At 41.0% G+C, this 22,266-nt stretch overlaps 1 protein-coding gene across 3 annotated transcripts; it reads right to left on the bottom strand.

Annotated features, from left to right (window-relative positions):
- Positions 1–1,749: 1,749 nt before the first annotated feature.
- On the bottom strand, positions 1,750–21,972 carry kif3a (kinesin family member 3A). Of its 3 annotated transcripts, XM_035410294.1 has the most exons (19): positions 21,778–21,972; positions 20,564–20,843; positions 20,265–20,409; positions 19,342–19,426; positions 18,854–18,959; positions 17,857–17,996; positions 17,255–17,452; positions 16,872–17,046; positions 16,134–16,232; positions 13,990–14,061; positions 12,263–12,271; positions 11,481–11,637; positions 10,729–10,909; positions 10,272–10,382; positions 8,183–8,308; positions 6,917–6,970; positions 6,573–6,641; positions 3,431–3,558; positions 1,750–3,261 (listed from the first exon to the last, which is right to left on the bottom strand). In XM_035410294.1, the coding sequence occupies exons 1-19, from the start codon at positions 21,781–21,783 to the stop codon at positions 3,213–3,215; spliced, it is 2,190 nt and encodes a 729-aa protein (XP_035266185.1). In that variant the 5' UTR covers positions 21,784–21,972; the 3' UTR covers positions 1,750–3,212. The 3 variants fall into 3 exon arrangements, with proteins under 3 accessions (XP_035266185.1, XP_035266186.1, XP_035266187.1); XM_035410295.1 differs by lacking the exon at positions 13,990–14,061; XM_035410296.1 differs by lacking the exons at positions 12,263–12,271; positions 13,990–14,061 and having other exon boundaries at positions 21,778–21,971.
- Positions 21,973–22,266: the final 294 nt, after the last annotated feature.

Raw genomic sequence — 22,266 nt, 5'->3', positions numbered from 1 at the left:
TTTTTTGCTCCATCATGGATTGAAGAGTAGACATTGTCACTAGCTCTTCCTCTGGATATTTCTGTACTTTGGGTGGCATCGCCTAGGCCCCGCGCTCCTGCCCTGTATGATGTTCACTGCCTCAGCGTAGCTCGCTAATTTTGACTGCGGATATCCAAGGCCGTTAAAAACCAGCGAACGTCTCTTTTTCTGTATTCGCTTGAGCCGATGAATTTGTTTCGCCAAACAGATTTGCTCAAAGTCCTTTTATATTATTCAAAACCCGTCGCTTTTCTAATTATTTAGCGCAATGAAACGCTACTCAGTTATTCAGTGTGCAAGGCCGAAGGAACATGGCATTTACGGTCGGGGAAATGGTGAAGTGATGGGTAACAACATGATATGCTGCCACCACCATGCTTCACCGTAGGGATGGTACTGGCCAGGTGATGAGCAGTACCTGGTTTCCTCCAGACACTACACTTGGCATTGTGCCCAAAGAGTTCAATCTTGATTTCATCAGGCCACAGAATCTTGTTTCTCATGGTCTGAGAGTCCTTTAGGTTCCTTTTGGGCTGTCATGTGCCTTTTACTGAGGAGTGGCTTCTGTCTGGCCAGTCGACCATAAAGGCCTGATTGGTGGAGTGCTGCAGAGATGGTTGTCCCTCTGGAAGGTTCACCCATCTCCACAGAGGAACTCAGGAGCTCTGTCAGAGCAGCCATCAGGTTCTTGGTCACCTCCATGAATAAGGCCCTTCCCCCCCCCTTGTTCAGTTCGGCTGGGCGGCCAGCTCTAGGAAGAGTCCTGGTGGTTCAAAACTTCTTCCATTTAAGAATGATGGAGGCCACCGTGTTCTTCGGGACCTTCAATGCTGCAGAAAATTTTTTGTACCCTTCCCCAGATCTGTACCTCAACACAATTCTGTCTCGGAGGACTACGGACAAATCCTTTGACTTCGTGGCTTGACTTTTGCTCCGACATGCACTGTCAACGGGAACTTATACACACAGGTGTGTGGCTTTCCAAATCATATCCGATCAATTGAATTTACCACAGGTGGACTCCAATAAAGTTGTAGAAACACCTCAAGTATGATCAATGGAAACAGGATGCACCTGAGCTCAATTTTGAGTGTCATAGCAAAGGGTCTGAATACTTACATAAATGTGATATTTAAGTTTTTTATTTTTAATAAATTTGCAAAGATATCTAAAAACCTGTTTTCAATTTGTCATTATGTGTGTATTGTGTGTTGATTGATGAGAATAAAAATGAATTTAATAAATTTTAGAATAAGGCTGTAACATAAAATGTGGAAAAAGTGAAGGGGTATGAATACTTTTCGAAGGCACTGTATGTTAAATATAAACTAATTTCCAAGTACCACCATTGTCACGCAGGTCATCCATTTAACATGCACTCATTGTTTAGAGATGGTGGACCTCGATCGATTTCCAGGTCAGGCAAGGAGTGTGGAGATAAGAACAAAGAAAATAAGCAACTGGAATGAGACCCAGTCGTTAATTTAATGTATTTTTGACCAGTTTAGCCTTCCTTACTAGGAAAGGACGCAAGGAAAGGAAGTAAGTATTGATAAAATAAACAATTGGAATGAGCTCAAGATTTCTGGAGCGACAATTTACCTCGTGTCATTTAGTGATAGGAAGCTTTCAGATGGTGTTCATCTGTCCTCTTAATGTTACACAGAATACGAGATATGGTAGGATGAAATCAGTCTGATCGACAAAGCAAGCACTTCTTGACAAACAAAGGTGTGTAATAATTTATTACCTACATTAATTGGGTGGGGGACCAGTACATGTAAACATTTGACATACAATGTAGGAAGATTTACCTTTTTATATTATAGTTGGTCAAAATGTTAAGACTACAGAACATCAAAGAGACGACATTTAAACACAAAAAAGTACATTAGTGTTTCATCTGGGACAAATGGCCTCACATAAGGAACTGTATAGCATGCAAATTACAATACCATTAAATTAAGTATTAAGCACTATTTGCTTCCATTTCAAATCCAACTTTTAAACTATCACACTGCCATTGGCTGAATGTGTATGACTTTTACAGTGCTGAAGAGTTTTATACTCCAAGCATTCTAGAGTATAAGACCAAACTACTACAAGGACAAAGCCCTACCCTTGGTCTTCTGTTTACTAAGACTGAGATCATTTCCAGTCCATCAGAGTGGTTTGAGCATCTGCAGAAGACAATGTAGGCTGGCCATTAAAGTGCTTCTTTAGAGCTCTATTCAATCTAAATGTACTGAGCAAAAACATGTAATTCTTGCATTTTATACAGGATTTTTCATAAATTTCAGCAACAGACATGGTACATAAGAAATGAAGAGTAAACCCAGCTTCAATTCATTGAAGAAAGTCATGGTGCTCTCAAAATTATGAACTATTTAGAGTGGAAGAGTAGTATTATGCAGAGTAATAGACTGTGTTGCTCATGTTATTTATACACACACACACACGTGACATTTTTACATAAAGAAGCTGAGTCACCCCGGCTAAAGTGTGGGTCTATTTAAATTATACCCTGAAACAGTGTTAAGACTTCAGCTTTTGTCCTGTGTTTCCATTTGTTTTATTTTACACAGTAAACAGGGAAACCCTTTAACAGGGACACTGGCATATGAATAGTATTATATACTGTGGGAATTTAGCAGGTTTTAAAGGTAATTTCCAATCAAAAATGAGAAATCGTTTCATCATTCCACGCAAAGTATACATACATACATGCATATTTGAAAAATGCAATCTGTGCCCAGTAAGCCTCAATCCTGGCACCCGTAACAATCAATGATCCAGCCCAAAGCATGGAAACTACCGTAAACCAAACTGGATCCTCAGGAATTCCTTCATTCCTCAATCTTCATTCTAGTTGGGAACAAATACGTTATCACAATGCACAAACTGCACAATCACTACATTCAAGAATTTTCCCCTGCTTGATTCTTGGTGTCATTCAGTGATCAAAGCACTACAGATGGAAAACACTAGTAGTCTGGCTGGCTCGTATCGTTGGCTATAGGATGAAACCCCGGTGTCTTGCTGAGTTCAGAATGCCAAGTCATACATGTAATTCCTTTCTGCATGCCATGAAACAATTTTTTCTTTTTCATTTTTGATAGGAGTCCTTTCATAGACTTGGTTTTTTCAGTAACATGTTGAGGTTGCAGTAGTGATCTTTCTCCATGAAAGTGTTATTGCAGAAGGGACTCGATCACAGCCTCAGGTTTTGAAGACCTTTTCCTGGGTAAAAGTCAGAAATCATATCTGTGCATTGAACAGCTTTTTTCCATGAATTGTAATTACAATGATTTTTTTTACCTTAACCATGTTGTCTATTATTATATTTATTTATGATTTGTAAAATTAACAATCACTGGAGACCATGTCTGAAGTATGAATCATGGTTTACCTTCTGCCTGTTTTTGGCCTGGATTTACCACTCTTGGAGGTCCTAGGCCTCTCCAGCTTCATGAGTGACTGCCTCATGCTCTCCTCTGTATATGCCAAGTACACATGGGAGAGGTCCACCTCAAATGGCTGAGAGAAGAGAATGACAGAGGCAGGGAGGGAGAGAAATATATTCACTGTCATCTTTAGACAATGGTAGCCACTTCTCACCAAGACTGACCAAGCATTGTTGAACATCCTGAACATCCTAAAATTATTAATGAAAAAAATGTTTCAAATGTGAAAAATTTTCTCCTTAACATACAGAAATATCCATCCAGTCGGAGAAGGCATACAAGACAACAGTGGCTCGTTTTACGAAAATCGCAACGTGCGAGCCGAGATCTGAAAGATAGATTTCTCCTGCTCTTTTTGCAACATTTTAATGTAGAAATCGCAATTTGGAGCCATCAACACGACAAACGTGTGCATGCAAGCAATCGGAAATTGGCTATCATTCACATCTGCCTGCCTCATTTAAATTTTTTATCATACTTTTGCTTTTGTGCACAGTGTTGCAGCCAGGGTGTAAAATTAACTTTATGCACTAGCCACTGTGTCTGGTAGATTCTCAACTTCTACCAGCCACTCACCTTTTTTACCAGCCACTTTTTAAAAATCAATATTAAAGCAGCGGCGACTGAGCTGAAAGTTGGTGGGGCGCAAAACTTTCCTTTAAACTAATCATTGATCTCAATCTGTTTTCATTAATTTTCCTTTATTATCAAGCATGCCAACGATCGGACCACTGAAATGACAAGTAGCCTAACACACGGCGTCTTCATACCGTGTTAGGCGGATTAAATCATAAATTCAATCTATCCGTTAAAAATCCGTTTTAATCACCAAGTAGTCTACACTTAAACAAGATACACCAGTCTGTTATCTACCATGTTAGCTTACAGAATAACCAGCAAAAACAAAACCTGCACTTCAAGGTTGTTTACAATCTACGCATTGCAAATATTTGCCATGAATACGAGTGCAGAGAAAGAAGTGCATGTATCCGCAAATAATGTTGATTAAAAATGTGCACAATTTCATACTGCAAATTAAAATAAATGTAGGCTATACGGCCTAGGCTACTCGCTAAAACTGCCTATTTGGGGAGAGCTGGCTATATATGATAGTATTGAGTAGCCTATTTTGTGGATTAATTGTATTGATACTTAAGGAAAATCAGGGGAAGATTCCACCACTGCTGAGAGATTAGAACAGATTTTTCTAAATCGCATATATCATTTAATCTCCCTAACACAACGCAAATAAGTTGTGTCCCTTTCCATTTGATTAGTCAGATGTTTGCATGCTTGTTAATCACTGAAAATGAATTAAAACAGTTTGAGATCAATGATTAGTTTATAGGAAAGTTTCACGCCCACCAGTCACCGTGAAAGGCTAAATACGCCAGTGGGAGCAATACTTTTTGCTAGACGGCTCGAACACCTGATCATGTCGCCACTTGTCATTGAAATATCGTCTCGGGGCCGAGACGCGAGATGGGTTGCCAGGTTACTGCCATGTAAACAACGCGATAACACAGTACAGACAAAGTTTGGGCATCTGCCACTGTGGCGTGTGAGCCTCACAAATTCACCAGCCACTCCGCAAAATCACCCAAATTTGGCGGGTGGCGGGTGTTAATTTTACACACTGATTGCAGTGCTCCTCCACTCTACATGGGCTGGCCGGGGGTGTCAGAAGGCAAGGGGTGGAAAAATTCATCTTACGGTCAGATTAAATTATAATTATAGGCCTACATTGTGATAAAATAAATCCTTAAAATGACATTTTTATATTTGAACAGTTATGTCTCCCCGGTACACCTACTATAGCCTACATTTTATAGTAATGTTTGGTGTTTTGCCATTTGCCATTTTGCCATGTGTTGTTAAAATGAAACCTACTCATTGTCACACAGAAGCAATCAGTAACATCACCTGTGATTAAGCTGTGATACAAATCACAGTTACTCTACATGAAGCTCAACCTCAACACGACTGAGCTGCTGTTCATCCCCTACAAGACATCCCCTGTGACAGTAACACAATTTTTGTTTTTTCGGCTCTGTACTCCAGAGGATTTGAAATAAAACAATGAATATGGGGACTAAAAAGTAGATTTGTCTATTTAAAATGTTCCACAACCAATTCATCCACTACAGTGGTCTTCCAGGTCATTTGCTATTGCGGAGCTCCAGTGCGTTCTTGCTTCCTAACAATGTAATAGTTTGACACATCCAGTGTTTTGGCTTTGTCTCCAATAAATTTATTCTGAATACAGCCTCTTGACAGCCTATTGTACTGGCATTGACACTTATTTGGTCCTCATGTTGAGGGACAACAGCAATGACTCCAAAGAAGAACCAACTAGAATCAACTCAAGACCTGTGCTTTGCTTTCCTGTGAACTAATAATGCAAAGACAGTTGGCCAAGAAACAGCTGAGCAGCCAATTGTCCAATTGTTTTTGCGCCACTAAAATGGGGGAGACTATGTATAAAAAGGGCTGTAATTCCTACATGGATCACCCTATAGGTAATACCAATAAGTAAAGATGACAGTCTGCACTATAACTTTAACATATTCATTGTTTTATTTAAAATCTAATGTGCTGGAGTACAGAGTCAAAACTAAATTTGTCACCGCTGCTTAGGCCCGAAACATACCCTACACGAGTATGCAAATGCAAATGACAATGCTGGGCTGATACACTGAAAACGCACGTCCCAGCTGTACATACTCAACGTGCGTTATGTCCCTATGGAGGTAATAAACAGAGTCCTCAAGGGTCGATCCAGGACAGTTCTGAAAAGACTCAGCAGAAAAAAGCACAAATCGAAGAAGACGGCTTCATTCTGTTAATGCCTGCTATAGCGCCACTCAACGTGGCGTTCGATACTGCAGCTTGCACTTGAGTTGCGTTAAGAATTTCAGGTGACAACACACGAAATAGACTGAGTAGCTTGATGCTACGTGTACTTACCTAGGGTATATTACAGGCCTTACCCTCTGAGGCACCCCTCCCCCCCCATAAACTGATTTTTCTGGGGGAACCCCAAGTTTGAATGGTTTTGTTCATGCTGCTCAGATGAGTACAACTTACATCTTTTTCTTTCTTGTCAGGCACTGGGGTCTGTTTCCTCATGTTGTTGCCAGTATACGCCACACATTTCTGTAAAGAAATAGTGTCGTTTTAACCTGTGACCATGCTGTCCAGCTCCCCATTTTTCCACAAATATTTTGACGCTAGAGTTGGTTTTATTGTGCATTTGACATGCAAAATCATAAGCAATCTTAAAAACTGTGAAACTTTGATATTCAAACAACCACATAAATGCCACAAGCAAGAACTGTGACCACATACTGTAGTCTAAAACAGCATAATTATTATATACATATTTTTTACAATGACAACACAATTAGGTCCATCTGTAATGGTCCACTTACCAGTTGCCATTCCCCTATGTCTTCATTCCAGTGCACATAGTTCTCAATCATGTCCTACACAGAAAACACAAAAAACAAATACCCCCGGAATCAAGTCTACCTGTTTCAATACTGATTATTGTACTATGTTACTCATTATTGGACACACGACTGTTGATGTAAAAGAGTCAAAAAGGGCTGCGTTCAAACTGGACACGCTTCAACAGCTAGGGACGCCTTCTTTCTTATTATTTTCAATGAGTTTGAAGCATTTTCTACGCTGCTTGTGCACGCCAGGGGCCTCAAGTTCATCCGCTCCAGGCACCTTGCTGTTTTTCAGTGTGCTGAATATTATCTTATCTAGATGCTTTCCAAGAAAAAAGCACCGTCACTGTCATTCTCTCCTCAACTGTCCAATCTCAGAAATAGAGGCAGGCCTTGATTTTGCCGTTAGGTTCCTTTGCAAACAAAGATGATTGGGCGTTGCCTTTTCTCAAGATTTCAAAAAAAAAAATTCCCCCCCCCCCCCCGCATTTAATTTCTGGTAAAATTAGGTCACTGATGCCGTTAACAACATTACAGCCAGCAGCCATACCACCACGCACTCTGCTCCTGCCGACTGGCTGAAGCTAAGCAGGTGTGGGCTTGGTTAGTACTTGGATGGGAGACCACCAGGGAATACGGAGTTGCTGCTGGAAGTGGTGTTGGTGGGCCAGCAGGGGGCAATCTTCCCTCTGGTCAAATAAACCCCAATGCCCCAGTGCAGTGACGGATGAGACGTTAAACCGAGCTCCTGACTCACTGTGGTCATTAAAGATCCCATGACACTGTTCGCAAAGAGTAGGGGGTTCGCCGGTATCCTGGCTAAAAATCCCAGACCTGGCTCTCACAAAAACTTGCCACCTAATCATCCCCTGATTTAATTGGCTAAAAAATTCCAGTGGAGCAGTTCAAGCCGAAAAAGCGCGTCTGGTGTAAACACAGCCTTAAAGAGCAAGAAAAAATAAATCTACCCATAAAACCATTTTTACATACTTTCTCAGCTTTAAGAAGTAATTTGGGAATGTATGACTACATGTAATAAATATAAAGTTAGACATCCTTCCACTTTTAGGGGTTCCGGTATCAAGCAACTATTCTTGCTCTCTGTGGAAGTTGTGATAGAATGAGATGAACGGACAGCATCCATACCACACGCTGGAATACAGTAAAGAACGTCATTGAAAAAGATGAACAAAAAAAAGAATGAGTGTCCCTGCTATTTTTGAGAGGTCTCCGCATGATCACCTGGTACTCATGGGGGATGAAGTTGTCAATGATGAGCATCTGCAGGCGCAGCTCGCGGCTCAGCTGCCGAATGTTCTCCAGCAGCCCCTCAATTTCACGATGATGTTCCTGCTGCAGGTCTGCCATCTGCACAGGGAAAATAGTGTAAGCCCACCGCAACACCCACCAGCAGTGCAAACCTCCCATTACACCCACCGGCAGTGCAAACCCCCCATTATACCCACTGGTAGTGCAAACCTCCCATTACACCCACCGACAGTGCAAACCCCCCATTACACCTACTGGCAGTGTAAACCCCCCATTACACCCATCAGCAGTGCAAACCCCCCATTACACCTACTGGCAGTGTAAACCCCCCATTACACTCATCAGCAGTGCAAACCTCCCATTACACCTACTGGCAGTGCAAACCCCCCATTACACCCACCGGCAGTGCAAACCCCCCATTACACCCATCGGCAGTGTAAACCCCCCATTACACCTACTGGCAGTGTAAACCCCCCATTACACCCACCGGCAGTGCAAACCTCCCATTACACCCACTGGTAGTGCACCTCCCATTACACCCACCAGCAATGTAAACCCCCTTTAAACCCAATGGCAGTGCAAACCTCCCATTACACCCACCAGCAGTGTAAACCCCCCATTACACCCACCGGCAGTGCAAACCTCTCATTACACCCACCAGCAGTGCAAAACCCCCATTACACCCACCGGCAGTGTAACCCCCCATTACACCCACTGGTAGTGCACCTCCCATTACAACCAGTGGTAGTGAAACTCCCATTACACCCATCAGCAGTGTAAACCCCCCATTACACCAACCGGCAGTGCAAACCTCCCATTAAACCCAATGGCAGTGCAAACCCCCCATACTTCAAAGTGTTTCATTAGAGTGCGAATGAAAGATGCATAAATCGTAAATGACTTCATTTTAACTAACCTTTTAATTAAATATAAGGTCTTAAAACAATGCCATCCCAAAATGCTCAACTTGTCAAACTCACTGTAACTGTACTTTTTCATATTTAAAGTTAATGCTAAAGGGGACACTAAGAAAAAGATGCTTTTTTAAAGACACACAAGCACACTTGTTTTAATGTGGTGTTTTGTCATTAGATTGTGTGTGTGTGTGTGTGTGTGTGTGAGAGAGAGAGAGAGACAGAAAGAGAGAGAGTGAGAGAGAAAGAGACACAGATGAAGACCATGCTAATTAATGTATGAAATTTGAAAAGGGATTTCAATCCTTCAATCCAAAGATACATGAACAGCACAACAGATTTTATAGCCGCTACACAGTAATGCTACCACTAAACTTCAGGATCAACGGGTGTGACCTTTGTCCGCCTACACATTATGCACATTTAATGAACCTCCCTTTTGGAAATTACCCTTGTACTCATAACTGAAACTGGACTGTTATGATCTTCACCCACATTCACAAAAGTGAGAATGTTAAAAGTGCGAATGATATAAAAAATGCTTTGGAAATGCCCCTCGGCTTACAGCTCCCTTGGGAAAATGTGATGTTTAAAAAAACAGATATGCATGATCAAAATGCACTTCTAAGGCAGATGTGGTCAGCGCAAAGCTACTATTTCCCATTTTCATTGACAATGAATTCCATATACATATGCCCTATAACTTTGAGTCATAATTAAAAGCATTTATCACTTCTTCTCCGCACAAAATCATCACAGAACAGCACAAAAACTGACCAAACAAGGACAGAATATAAAAGGACAAAAGTTGCTTGAATTCAGATCATGTTTTAGGTGTCATGTTTGTTACCAATCATAATGTAATCTACTTTGTTTATAATGTCATTGTTTATTCATTTATAATCTCATTCTCAAGTTCACCATTTTGTCCATCATCTCATGATATTTAAAATGTTCCTGTTTGTTTAAAATCTCTGGGCCATTTATAATATTGATGCTGGTTTATGATCAGAAATCCATTTATAATCTCATTTTCGTGTTCATCCATCATCTCATGTAATAATAATAATAATAATAATAATAACAACAACAACTCATGTTAATAATAATCACATTTGTTTATGAATTTGAGTGGTTTTTTGTTGTACCTCTGATTTGGCTGCCATTAGCATGGTCCAAACTTTCTTCAGCTTCTTGGTCTTTCCTTGGGCTTCCTCTTGTAAACTAGTGTACTTCTCCTCGATGTCGAGACGCTCTTGCTGTTTTGTGGGTGGGGTGGAGGGTTAAGATTATGAATACAGTGCAACCTGCTTGTAAGCATATTGGAATAATTCAGATTTAGTGATGAAAATCCATAGGATACAATCATTCCTGTTCAAATCTTTGAAATGTTTAGTCAGCAACAGTGACATTTTTAACCATTTTGGCCAAATTTACTTGTTCAAAACATTTGAATGCACTCTACTTCTAATAACATATGCTTTCTAATAATAAAATCATTTGGGGTAGATGCTATTCTTACATATATTTAGCACAAAAAAATTTTTTTAATTATTTTTTTAATTTTTTGTCTCTCCTGTGCTTAAGAAGCATACTCTGCCGGACCTCCTTCTCCTCCAGCTCCCTCCGCAGCTGCTCCGCACGCTTTCTCCGCTCCTCCAGCTCATTGTTGGACTCCTCCAGCAGTTTCTCCTGTTCCTCAGCCTTGGCCAGCAGGTCCACTCCCCCCACAATCACCTTCTTCTCCAGGGCCGACAGCTTCTCCAGCAACAGGTGATGCTCCTGTCTGAGGAAGCATGCACGGCGGCCACAGTAAGGTCCAGGTCAATTCCATAAATACCACAATACCTCAAAACAGTGTGGGGCTGCACCGTCATCTGAACTCAAACGCTAAAGAAGAAAAGAATGAACCACCTCATTACACACAGACCACACTGCCCCCTTTTCAGGGCACCATTACATTATGGACAAATTGTTAAGGAGCCATTTTTGGTATTTGTATAGTTTGCCATTAGAGGGCAGCAGGTAGCACTAGGCGGTAGGTTGGGTGTGTTCATCCGGCGTAATAAGGTCACAAGCAGGCAGGAAGTGGAAAATGGGTGGCGGGAGCTAATCTAACAATGTAGCCTCGAACTGGCAAACTATACAAATACCAAAGATGGCTCCTACACAATTTGTCCAAAATGTAATAGTGCCCTGAAAAGGGGGCAAAATGTATTAACAAAAGCAGAAAAACATCAGCACTTCAAACCCATCTGAATTGTTTGATTGCAAATCTGAGTGCAGAGCCAAAAAAACATTATGGAGGGCACTGTACATCCACTGATAGCATACAGAGCTTTTGGGGAGAGACTCACTGTGCTTTGAGCAGGTCCTTCTCTCTTTTCTCCAGTTCAGCACGTGCCTTGTTCCTCTCTTCTTCCTCCATGTCTAGTTTGGCCTCCAAAGCTTTTCTCTCCTCCTCAATCTTTGCCTGCATCTCAACCATCTTATCAGGTGAGACCTTCTTCTTTCCTGAAAGTCAGACAGTTCCACGTATACATCATGACACTCATTTGCAATGTGCAGCATTACCCAGAAAGAAACTGACATTCTGAGAATCATAAACTAAAGACTGTGTGACAATCCCATAAAACAACTAATATCACCTCAGCAAGAAACCTCAGCCAAGACATAATTCATTTTCAATAGTGGCCATTAAGAATGTTTTGAGAGAAGAAATAAAAAGTACATTAAAAGTACATTCACCAACGTTTCATCACAGTAAATGTAAATTCACCTTCCTAAGTAAGAAAAAGGAAAGATTAACAGAACCAACAATAAGAAAATAATAATCTCCTAAAGAACAGCTTCACAACAGTTCTCAACTGAACGGTCTCCATATTATTCATTTTCTCTTTCAGATTTTGATAGTAATAGATAAAAATACACATGATTTAATGTATGGTTTAGAGGACATGGTTCAAAAATAAATCTATGAATGTACATAATGAAGATTATGGACAACATTCAAATGATGAGAAATGTATAGACTCCCTAAATGCAGCCATTATTCTGTCTTTCTTGGCTGTACAGCTGTGGTTGAAAATCGGCTCTTAATAAATAGCACTGCTGGGTAGGGGGATCATTCCGAACCAACCTGTTTGGTCTTGCATTAAGAAGAGAATAGCAAGTCAGAGAGGCAGCGCATTGTGCATCAGGAAGGGGGAAGAGAAGAAGAAATACACATTATTTCTTTCACCTGATAACCCACAACGGTCTATTTTCCCCCAGAGATAATGACCGACAGAACACAGAACACAGACACCGAAAGACTTCAGCTCAGCGGAAGCAGGAGACACAAGACATCACATGTAACAGAACGTCAGACAGTGAACCGTTAGTGGACAAGATGGTGAAAAGAAGGTGAACAGTCGCGTGTTAAGCACTCGCATGGATAATGTAGGCTTAGTGGAAAATAAGCTATCCATAAGTTTGCCAGCAGCAACAAAAGTTATCCATGTTTTTGGTTTAAGCTTTTTAAATGATGTTTTCTACCCGACAGCCTCATGGTGGGTCAGACAAAGCGCGGTTATGCTAAACACAGCTGTTGCACAGTGAGCAGTTCCAGCAACATGCGTCACAGGGAGAATCATGGGGGAAAAAAAGAGGCATGCAGTTTGATGAGGTCATTGTGAGCTCTTGCTAGACACTGTTAAAAGGGAGCAAAATAATTTGGGGATGCTCCCTCCACTCTGATAAAGAAATGACCAAAGGGTTATATCATCGCCAAAGCCCCATGTGTTCAGAACCAAAAAGGTACAGTAAAAAGCAACTCACCTGTAAGTCACAACCCCTGCATGTGAAATCACAATGCAAAAGTGTCATTCATAATTCTTGTACATGTAAAATAGCCAGTGTTTGGATTTGTTAGTGGAATCTGACCCATGTTTATGTCAGTGTGTTTGTGGCAGTTTATTAGTGTTTTTTGTGTTCTTTTTTTTACCATTTTTACATCTATTATAGGCTAAGCCCACCAAATGTGAGTGATGGGTTTAGTCTATTGGCATGGAAAATTCAAATGCGTACTTACGCAGCCCAAGGTCGTGTCTTTTTTTCTGCATGACAATATGCATTCTACTGTATTACAACTAACAGAGTAATACTACACATCTGAAAACCTGAGGAAATAAAAACTCAATTTCACAATAAAAATACCGGAAATGGCAAGAGCTCTCCCTCAAGCCCTGGCTAAAACATTTGTTTAGTTTAGGTGCTATGATGCATAGATGTATGGAAATGTATCTACGTCCCTAGCATTCCTACTTTTCCTAAACCAAGAATTGGTGCATTCCCAATTCATGAAGAAGAACAGCCAATACTGCCTTTCAAGGTGTGCTGGTACAGAGAAAGTTTCACATCAATCAAATTATCACAAAAATGTCCAACAAAGGCACATTGGACACACACCGGCAGTAGTATTTCCGAGGGAAGGAGAGTTTCATTTGACAGAGTAGTCCCCGTCTCATGTAATAATGACTGTTCTAATCTACTGTTATTATACTGCTTTCGCCAACTGTAAAGTGTGCTCCACCAACACAATACCTGAGCAACCCAGCAAGTGAGCAAAAGAAAAGCTAGCAGAGTACATGCTTTGGTGAAGAACTCATGACTACTGAAATGTTTAGTGCACTGTGGCTTTTGTGCACCCTGTACTGTATGATGAAGTACACCTGTACATACTCTCTCACAAATATGCAGGCATTTTACATGTACATACTCTGAAGTATGCATAAAGGTTGTGAGTTACATGGACTGACAGTGATTCTTCACACAAGGGGCAGGAAGGAGGACAGGGTTTGTTATTCCGAAGCTGCTCCCACTCACTAGGCTGGGATTTCTCCGGACAGTTCTGAATGACAGAACAGGCGGAGTCTGAACTACTGCTGCTGCGACTGCCTGCAAAAGAGAGAGACACGCCCCAACATGGCTGGCCAATCACAGCACAGGACATGACAGGTAGAGAGCAAAAACATAGGTGCACATGCACCTGGAGAACTCTCTGCCTCTCTCTTCACTAGGTTATGTATAGACAGACACAGTAGCACAGCTGAGCAATTAGAATGTTAACTCATGTTGTCAAGTGGCAAATGCGAATCTTTCAGATGCCCACCTGAGTGTCATTTTTGTGATGTTACTCTGCTCCTTAAACCAAGGGTTTTCATAATCAGTGAGGATTTTTCTACTTTTTCCAGACTATTTCCAAAAAGAACCAGGTACGTTGAGGTATATGAAAGGAAAGCTTACACTATTTGTAAACATGTTACAGCTCTGCTGGGCCTGAGTGATAAGACTACAAGTTTCTCAAAGCAAAACCATCATTATTCACAGCCAATTGTCAAATTTATCCAAGTTTCAGTCCGACAAAGCCTGACAGCAGTTTCACTGTCAGCTCTTTCCTTCCACACAGAATTAAGTCATAAAAGAGCCCAGGTAAACATAACACCAGTGATCGCACAAGACCGTGGATTGTCTCGTCTTTGGAACACGAGACATTTCAAAATTTGCATTTCACACTAACTCACTCGCATTGTGATAAAAATAACTATTTCGTCATAATATACCAACTTACAATAAATGTATGGTATTCATCATTTTATTATGACACTTGCAAGAGAAGTGGGATGAAACAGGGAGATTAGCGGAATGAAAAACTACAAATATTGTTTTGGCTTTCTGATCAAAATGCATTTTTGCCACACATGCTCATATATTTTTTTAAACACTAGGAGCAATTTTTTTTTTTTTTTTTTTTTTTTTTAATTTGCTCATGTTGTGGAGTGTGACATCACATTTTCGACTTTTACTTCAAATTATGCGCAAATAAATCTTGCAGCGCTACCAATGGCTGTGAAAAATGTATGACCAATAAACAAACTCAAATGTCAGACACCAGCAGATGACTGGCTTTAAGAAACGAGAGTAATTACTTTGTTGTGGTTCCAGTCTGGGTCATCGCCCGTTGTAATTTTTTTGAAAGGCCTCGGAATATTCACGTTAATAAAATGCAGTCTATTTTTCCCTACATTCTGGCACTTTTTTCCACGTAAAAAAAAACCCTGCGTTACCATGACCAATGTAACTCCTGTATAATAACAATATGTAAAACAGTGACAACAATAATAACAGCATGCGGTCCTGTATAAAAATAAAATGGTAATTTAAAATAGAAGGCCAATGCTCCCTTGCACTCGCATTAAGCAGAATGAAATACTTCAACTCATTTAAAACTTAAACTTGTTTTAACTTGTGACTTATTTCATATATTTCGTATAGACAGGCAAGAGAACAAGAGCCCTTTTAAGTAACTCGGGAATATTCAGCAGTTTAAAAACTAATGACTGATCTTGAGGTCCTTGTCATTTGACATTTCCAAAAGTCTGTAATAACTGAAAACTACCAAGAAGTCATCTAGTGTTTGATTTCTTCATAAAAAAGGATGCAGAAGATTTAAAATAGCATGCTGATGAACACACGTAGACATTATCGCGTGAACATCTGCTTGTGTGAATATTTACCGCAACGCTGATTAGAAGTGAAGACAAACCCTTGCAGAGGGTATCTTGCAGGAAAATTCAAATACAGGCCTCATTTCATTGCTCTGCAGCCATTTTACTGCAAACGCTGCTATATCCAAGTCAGACTCTATAAACAGAATTTGACACTGAACAGTAACAGAAGGAAAACCATTTGATTGGACGCCCGGATGCACGCACTCTCAAAAGCATGGACACGCTCCCATATGCGCATATTCAGACATGTGCACACATACGTGCACACGCCCAGACACACCATAAGTCCTGTAACCACACTTCTGTAGCCGGCCTTTTAGATATTTTTTGGGTACTGTGCAGGTGACCGTTAAACCATGTCTCTCAGAGTGAAATGTGCCATGCAGGTAGAGTTCCACCGTCAACCACGGGACTGAAAGCTGTACCATGCTCCCTCTCCCTGCCAACGGGGATGCGTACCTCTGCGTCTCCGGCGCTTATCCCCTCCCTCGCCTCCGTCCACGTCGCCGTCCTCCATGTCCTCCGATCCGCTCCCATCCGAACCAGAGATCTCCTCCCCTGTAACGTTAGAAAAGAGCTCAGGCTTTTCCCTGCAAGAATACACACAAACTTAGACTTTCCCTGAAACATCACACGTACATTTTCCCCTGCCACTAAAACCTTTACGTCATAGTTTTTAGATTCTACGCTCTCAGTCCTTGAATAAATTTCAGGTATCGGGACTAAGAACTGACATGAAGGCTTTCAACTTTCTGGATCCGTGTTCCTTAAATAACCTTTAAAAAAGCACTCCGCTTAAGCACTTCATATAAAGAACTGAAATCAAGAATTCAGAAAGCAGTGCTGGAAGTGCGTAATTAGTTTTTAACTATTAGTACTCTCATTTTATTATGCATCAATTATGTCTGTTATATCACAATCTGTGCACATTTATTGTGCTGTCCTCTTAGCCAGGCCTCTCTGATGAAAGAGATTCTACATCTTAATGGGATTTTATCATTTTTTAAAAATAAATGAATAAAAATGACATTTTTAAAGGTGACGCGCTTCCTCCTTCATTGATATTCGTTAAGCGGCACTATACATCCTGACTCAGCTCAACACTGCCATCTGGCTGAGGCTCCTGCCATTCCACTCAGCTGTCCAATATTCACCGCCTGCCAATTCTGAATGTCCTTTATAAAAAAATAAGCATACCTTCCTCCAGTTTCTTCTTGAGCTCCTCAATCTCCTTCTGAAACTGCCGGAGGAGGGCATCCTTCGGGTCCTCATTGATCCTAGCTTTGTTCTTGATGTTCTTGGCTCGATTGGCGTAGCGCAGGGTGCTGATGGTCTCGTCATAATTGTAGTCAGCAGGCCCAATGTTTGCACACTAACAGGAAATAAATATACAGTGAAAATTTTGATTCACATGTCCAAATGAGAGGGAACTGCAAGAATGTACGAATGGGTGATCTTATTCACCTTATTATACAGAGCAATGACGGAACGCTAACTGCAGTGCTAGCATGATGTCCTGATAAATGAAAGGCTTAAAAGCAATGGTAACACAAAGCGTAAGGCCCAGACGGTGTCTTTACCATCATCGTTTTAGAATTTCCTCCCAGTGAGTCCTGCAGGAGGCGGGTGAGTTTGGAGTTTCTATAGGGCACATGGGTGCTTCTGCCGTCCACCAGAGCAGAAATGACATTCCCCAGGGTGGAGAGAGAGAGGTTTATTTTCGTGGCCTCTTTCAGACGCTGTCCTGTTGCTCCCGTTTTTCCCTGCCTCTCGGAACCCTGGGACAAAGACAAAATAACTAAATTCTCCAGTAGATCAGGATTCCCAGGATACTTTTAAATAATGGTTTTGCATGGATGACAGCAGATGGTGAGGAGAAAGTACTCAACATAACAGTATCTTAACCAATTTCTAGTGAAAAGCTGATGATCTATTACTAGTAGATGCAGGTTCTCACCACTGCATCCATAATGAAGACCTGCTAATATAAGAGACCAAAAGGTCTCACTGCCATGTCTATGGCAAACAGCTGATAAAATAGCATTAGCAGCTGTATGGTCACACCGCCAAATCGGCAGTGGGGAGGTGAGAATACGTCATTAAGGTTTCCAGATGGACGGTCACTCCACCAGGTCTATGATGAACAGCAGAGAATATGACATTAATAGCTTGAGGGTCTTACCGCTAGGTCTACCAGGTGTAGTTTGCCCATCCGAACATGCTGGTTCCCATCGATTCCCTTCTCACTGCACTCAATTGTGATGGTGAAGATGGCGTGAGATCGTGAGCTGTGTTCGTTCATGTTAGTCGCTCCGACCGAACCTGGGGAAGAAGGACCGGCTCAGTCACTCAGTTTTATATTTACTCCCACTTTTTGTGTGTATTAAGAAGGACAATTGCCACCAACTGAAGTCAGACTTTTTATACATTTCCTAATTTCTTTGGAAACGTATACAAAATAAAGCAGCGATTGATATTCTGAGGGAAGAGTAAAAGTGCAAGGTCACATCTGACAATAATTAAAAAAATTCTTTCAATTTAACTTTTTGGGGGCTGCAGGGTGGCCAATGTATGATATCAAATATGGACTGTGTCAGTGCCTGTGCCAACAGTGGCCAGCGACCCTGCAGGGTGCAGAAATGGCCTAGGCGTCACCGAGGGAAGGATAGATTCAGTCAGCCCCGAATGGCCATGTCTCACTGCTCAGCTGCGACCCCTGCAGGTTAATCGGGCCTGCACAGGCTGCATACTCAAGCTGCACATAACGCTTCTTCCACGTACTCATCTGCACGCAAGCTCATGTCTGTGCAAGCTCAGCTTGTGGGCTGTGGTATGGAAAGAAGCAACGGTCTGACTTCACAAGTTTCAGAGGAGAGCATGCGTTTCTCTGTGCTCCCACGAATTGACAGGGCCAGTTGCATCAATCAAGAGTAGTTGGTGAATATGACTGGGCACTCCAAATTAGGGTGAAAAAATAGGAAAATGCATTAAAATAATTAGTGCTTGAAACACAAACAACCGAGATTTAAAAATGCAACCCCATGCCACCCTTATTTCAAGGTCATTATACAAGCAGACACTATAAATGAAGTGCTTTAAAAACGCTTTTTAATGTTATAAGGTGAAGAATATCATTCTGCCTGTACATTTCAAGTGTTTGAGATTGCCTGCAAACTCACGATTCTTGTGTCCAAGTGTCATAATCCTGTCCATGTCATCAGCGTTGTTCACCACATATCCAGACAGGTCCTTTATGTAGACTCCCACATCCGGTCTTTCTTTAACCTGTTAAAACAAATATACACAGAAAAGAAGCATGGAGATGTGCATTACAATACCACAATGGAAACATTTCTAGATGAAATTGTATGTCATCATCATTATATTATTCAAATTCATTGACACCCATTCAGTATTTCGTGCAAGCTCCCTTCACACAAATCCAACTATGAAGTATTCTTCTATTTAATGAGATGAGAGCGATTTTGAGTGTTTCCCTAGAAATCACATTGGGGGGGGGGGGTGCTTTCAAAATTTCTCCACACAGTATCTTTTCGGTCTGTTCCCGTGGACTGCCCTCTTCAATTCCAAGCAGACATTTGCAATCACTTCAAGTCTGAAGACTGAGATGGCCACTGCATTGCATCTGACAGTACTCTCATCTCACCTCTAGCCTCTGCATCTGGTCCTTGCCGAGCAAGTCCCTCACTTCTTCATTGTAAATCTCCAAGTAAGACACCCGCACCAAGAACCTGGGAAGAAAGATTTGGATTAACTCTGAAAGTCTTCCTATGGCAGTGTGTTGCCCATGAGCACGTTAACAATGCAATACCTGCTTTAACAGTCATTCTCAATGTAGAAATAACAAATAAGTAGCATGCATCTGACAAAACATTCAAACATTGCTTATTTCCAGAGGAGATGACTCAAAATTATTCATGGATCCAAAAGTGTTTCCCAACCAACTGTCGAAACTTGACACTCTATGGATTTTTCCCTAATATATTGAAAAATCTAAGACAATAAAAAAACACTGCACTCATTCCTCTTATAAATGGTTCAAACGTGATTGTGCCTTAAAAACAATAAATTCCCGAACTCACAAGATCCCATGGATAATAATTTGGTCAGACCAGAACTGACTAGGCTATCACCCCCTACCATCACAACACTAACTGCAGCTTGAAGCTATACGAGCGCGTTTTCATTGCCTACATGGGACATGAATAACTATGTATATATCTGCAGGTGGGTAAGCTGTCAGCTGTAAATTTAGCCAGGATAATTCACACCATCTTTTGGGTACTCCAAAAGGATAAAGTGAACCAAGATTATTCACAAATTTCATTAAGATGCCAGTCCATAATACCTCAAAGCTACCAATCCATTTCATACAGTATGTTGTGGTTACTTTCCTGAATCTCTAAAATGAGGCCTGGAGCCAAAATATAAATGAAATCTTGCTAGTCATCTGCCTTGCAGTGTACAAATACCGTCATTTATATAGAGTAGAGAAGTGCTTTTTATGTGATAATGTAGATCTGGGTACAAGTCATCAACAGAATATATTCTTTTTGTTTGTGATCTCACCTGGTGTCACCCTCTGCTTTGGCAATGTGGCCAAATACATGAGCAAATGAATTTGGAATGATTCCTCGCAGCTCCGGTACTGCTCGGACACCTTCCATGGTGAATGTCTTACCCGTCCCTGTCTGGCCATAGGCAAATATTGTTCCTGAAACATACAATGACCTTTCACTGTAACAAACAGATAGCATGTTCAGAAGTGACATTTTAGCACCAACAGAAACATATACTGTAGGTGAGGTCAATAACATTTCAGCCTAAAAGACTAGATGTGGCATAAATATTTGACAAGAGCTACTCACCATTATATCCTTCCAAAACAGAGTCAATAATAGGTCGGGCAGTTAGATTATAAACATCCAGCTGTTTGCTCTCGGGTCCAAACACTGTGTCAAATGTGAATGTTTTTGGAGGTTCGTTGGGAGTTTCTAATTTATTGACTGTTATTGTCCCTCGTATCTCGTCCACTGACACCGACAGCTTGTGACCCATCATTTTTTCCTTCTGATTGAGAGGCCGACATCGCACCACCACTTTAACGTTGTCACTGACCTCCCTTTCGGGTTTTTCCAGCTTGTTACTCTGTTAATAAAAATATCAGTTAGCTACCTTGTAATTAAGAGGATACGTATTCATCAATACACATAATAAACAGTTGCTAAGCTACATAAATATTCAATAACTTAGCGACGGCTTTTTATATTAACCAGCTGCATTGTATTTCTAATCAATTCAACAAGCTTCTAACGTTGCTATGTATATATTACAAAAGTCTAACGTTACTATAATACGTATGCACAGCAGTGCGCACCAGCTAACGGTAGGTAGCTAGTACGGCTGCACCCAGAGGTAGCTACCAAGCTAGCAGCGTACGAGACGCGTTCATTCATTCCAGGCAAAATCTGAAAAAAAGTGACCAACGTTGGAAATCAGTGCTAAACCAATTAGATGGATAACGTTGGATGTTACCTAGTTGGCTGTACAAATGATTCTGAAGTCCTAGTACGAAAGATTACTGGTTAGCTAGCAAACATATAGGAAAGCTACTCACTACAAAGACAACCAGCTAGTCAGAGAACATAGGCAGGTAGGCCATTTGAAATGTCAAGCAATGCACACATCTGTACAAATAGTAACCACAATAGCTGCCAAACATTGGCAACAATAGCTACGCGGTTGCTACGACCAATATAGCCAACTAGCTCACATTATCTACACTGTAATATGGTGGGGTTAGTTAACAAGCTAACTTGCTAATAAAATTAATAACATCACAAGACAACTAACGGGAGCTTGTGTAACATTAACTACTAGAGTAACTAACGTAATCTACACATCCAAATACGACATCATGCATGCCGTAAGCTTACGTTATAACAATTACAGAAGAATTTAGCCAGTCATCGTTTACCGCATAGGAAGGGAGGGACCGCTGCTAGGCTAACAGTCAAAACAAAAGCATTAACTGGCGAGCTAGTTAGCCATCAAGGTAGCTAATCGGCCGAAAATCTCTTACCGGCATTTTTAGAAATCAAGAAGAATCAGCTGTTACAATGGAATATGCAGACATCCACTGCCAAAATAAAACAGGCTGAACTGTAAGTTATGTGATTTGACAAAATCACAGTCAACAGAGCTCTACAACCCCATTTAAAAGACCATTTTTTCTCCCCTGATAAACTGAGCATGTGCAGAATTTTGTCCCCTTTCACTTCTTGGACCCGATTGATGCGAAAAGTAGCCAATTATAAGGAAAGAGTTTATATACTGCACCAATCAAATAGAACGGTGAGACTACTGACGTAATTCGATGAATAGGGTCAACTCAATGCATAACGAAAGGGGGCGGATCATGACCTGCAATCATGTACTGTTTACTTGAATTCACCGACGGTCATCGCCCATGAGATTCACCGCAGTCGGGCAGGATGCCCTGTTTAATTGTGTAATTGTAAAATATAAATGCATAGGTTCTGAAATGTAGTAATATTGCAAGGGACATTTG

This window comes from Anguilla anguilla, chromosome 3 (assembly GCF_013347855.1).
Source record: "Anguilla anguilla isolate fAngAng1 chromosome 3, fAngAng1.pri, whole genome shotgun sequence".
NCBI classification, from domain to species: domain Eukaryota; kingdom Metazoa; phylum Chordata; class Actinopteri; order Anguilliformes; family Anguillidae; genus Anguilla; species Anguilla anguilla.
This window is presented reverse-complemented; position numbering and strand designations above follow the sequence as displayed.

Bases quoted from the DNA above. Each gene is read 5' to 3' on its own strand.
- kif3a (XM_035410294.1), bottom strand. The intron at 18,960-19,341 runs GTGAGATGAGAG...TTGTTTTAACAG, and splicing joins ACCAGATGCAGAGGCTAGAG to GTTAAAGAAAGACCGGATGT. The intron at 17,997-18,853 runs GTGAGTTTGCAG...CTTCTTCCCCAG, and splicing joins GACACTTGGACACAAGAATC to GTTCGGTCGGAGCGACTAAC.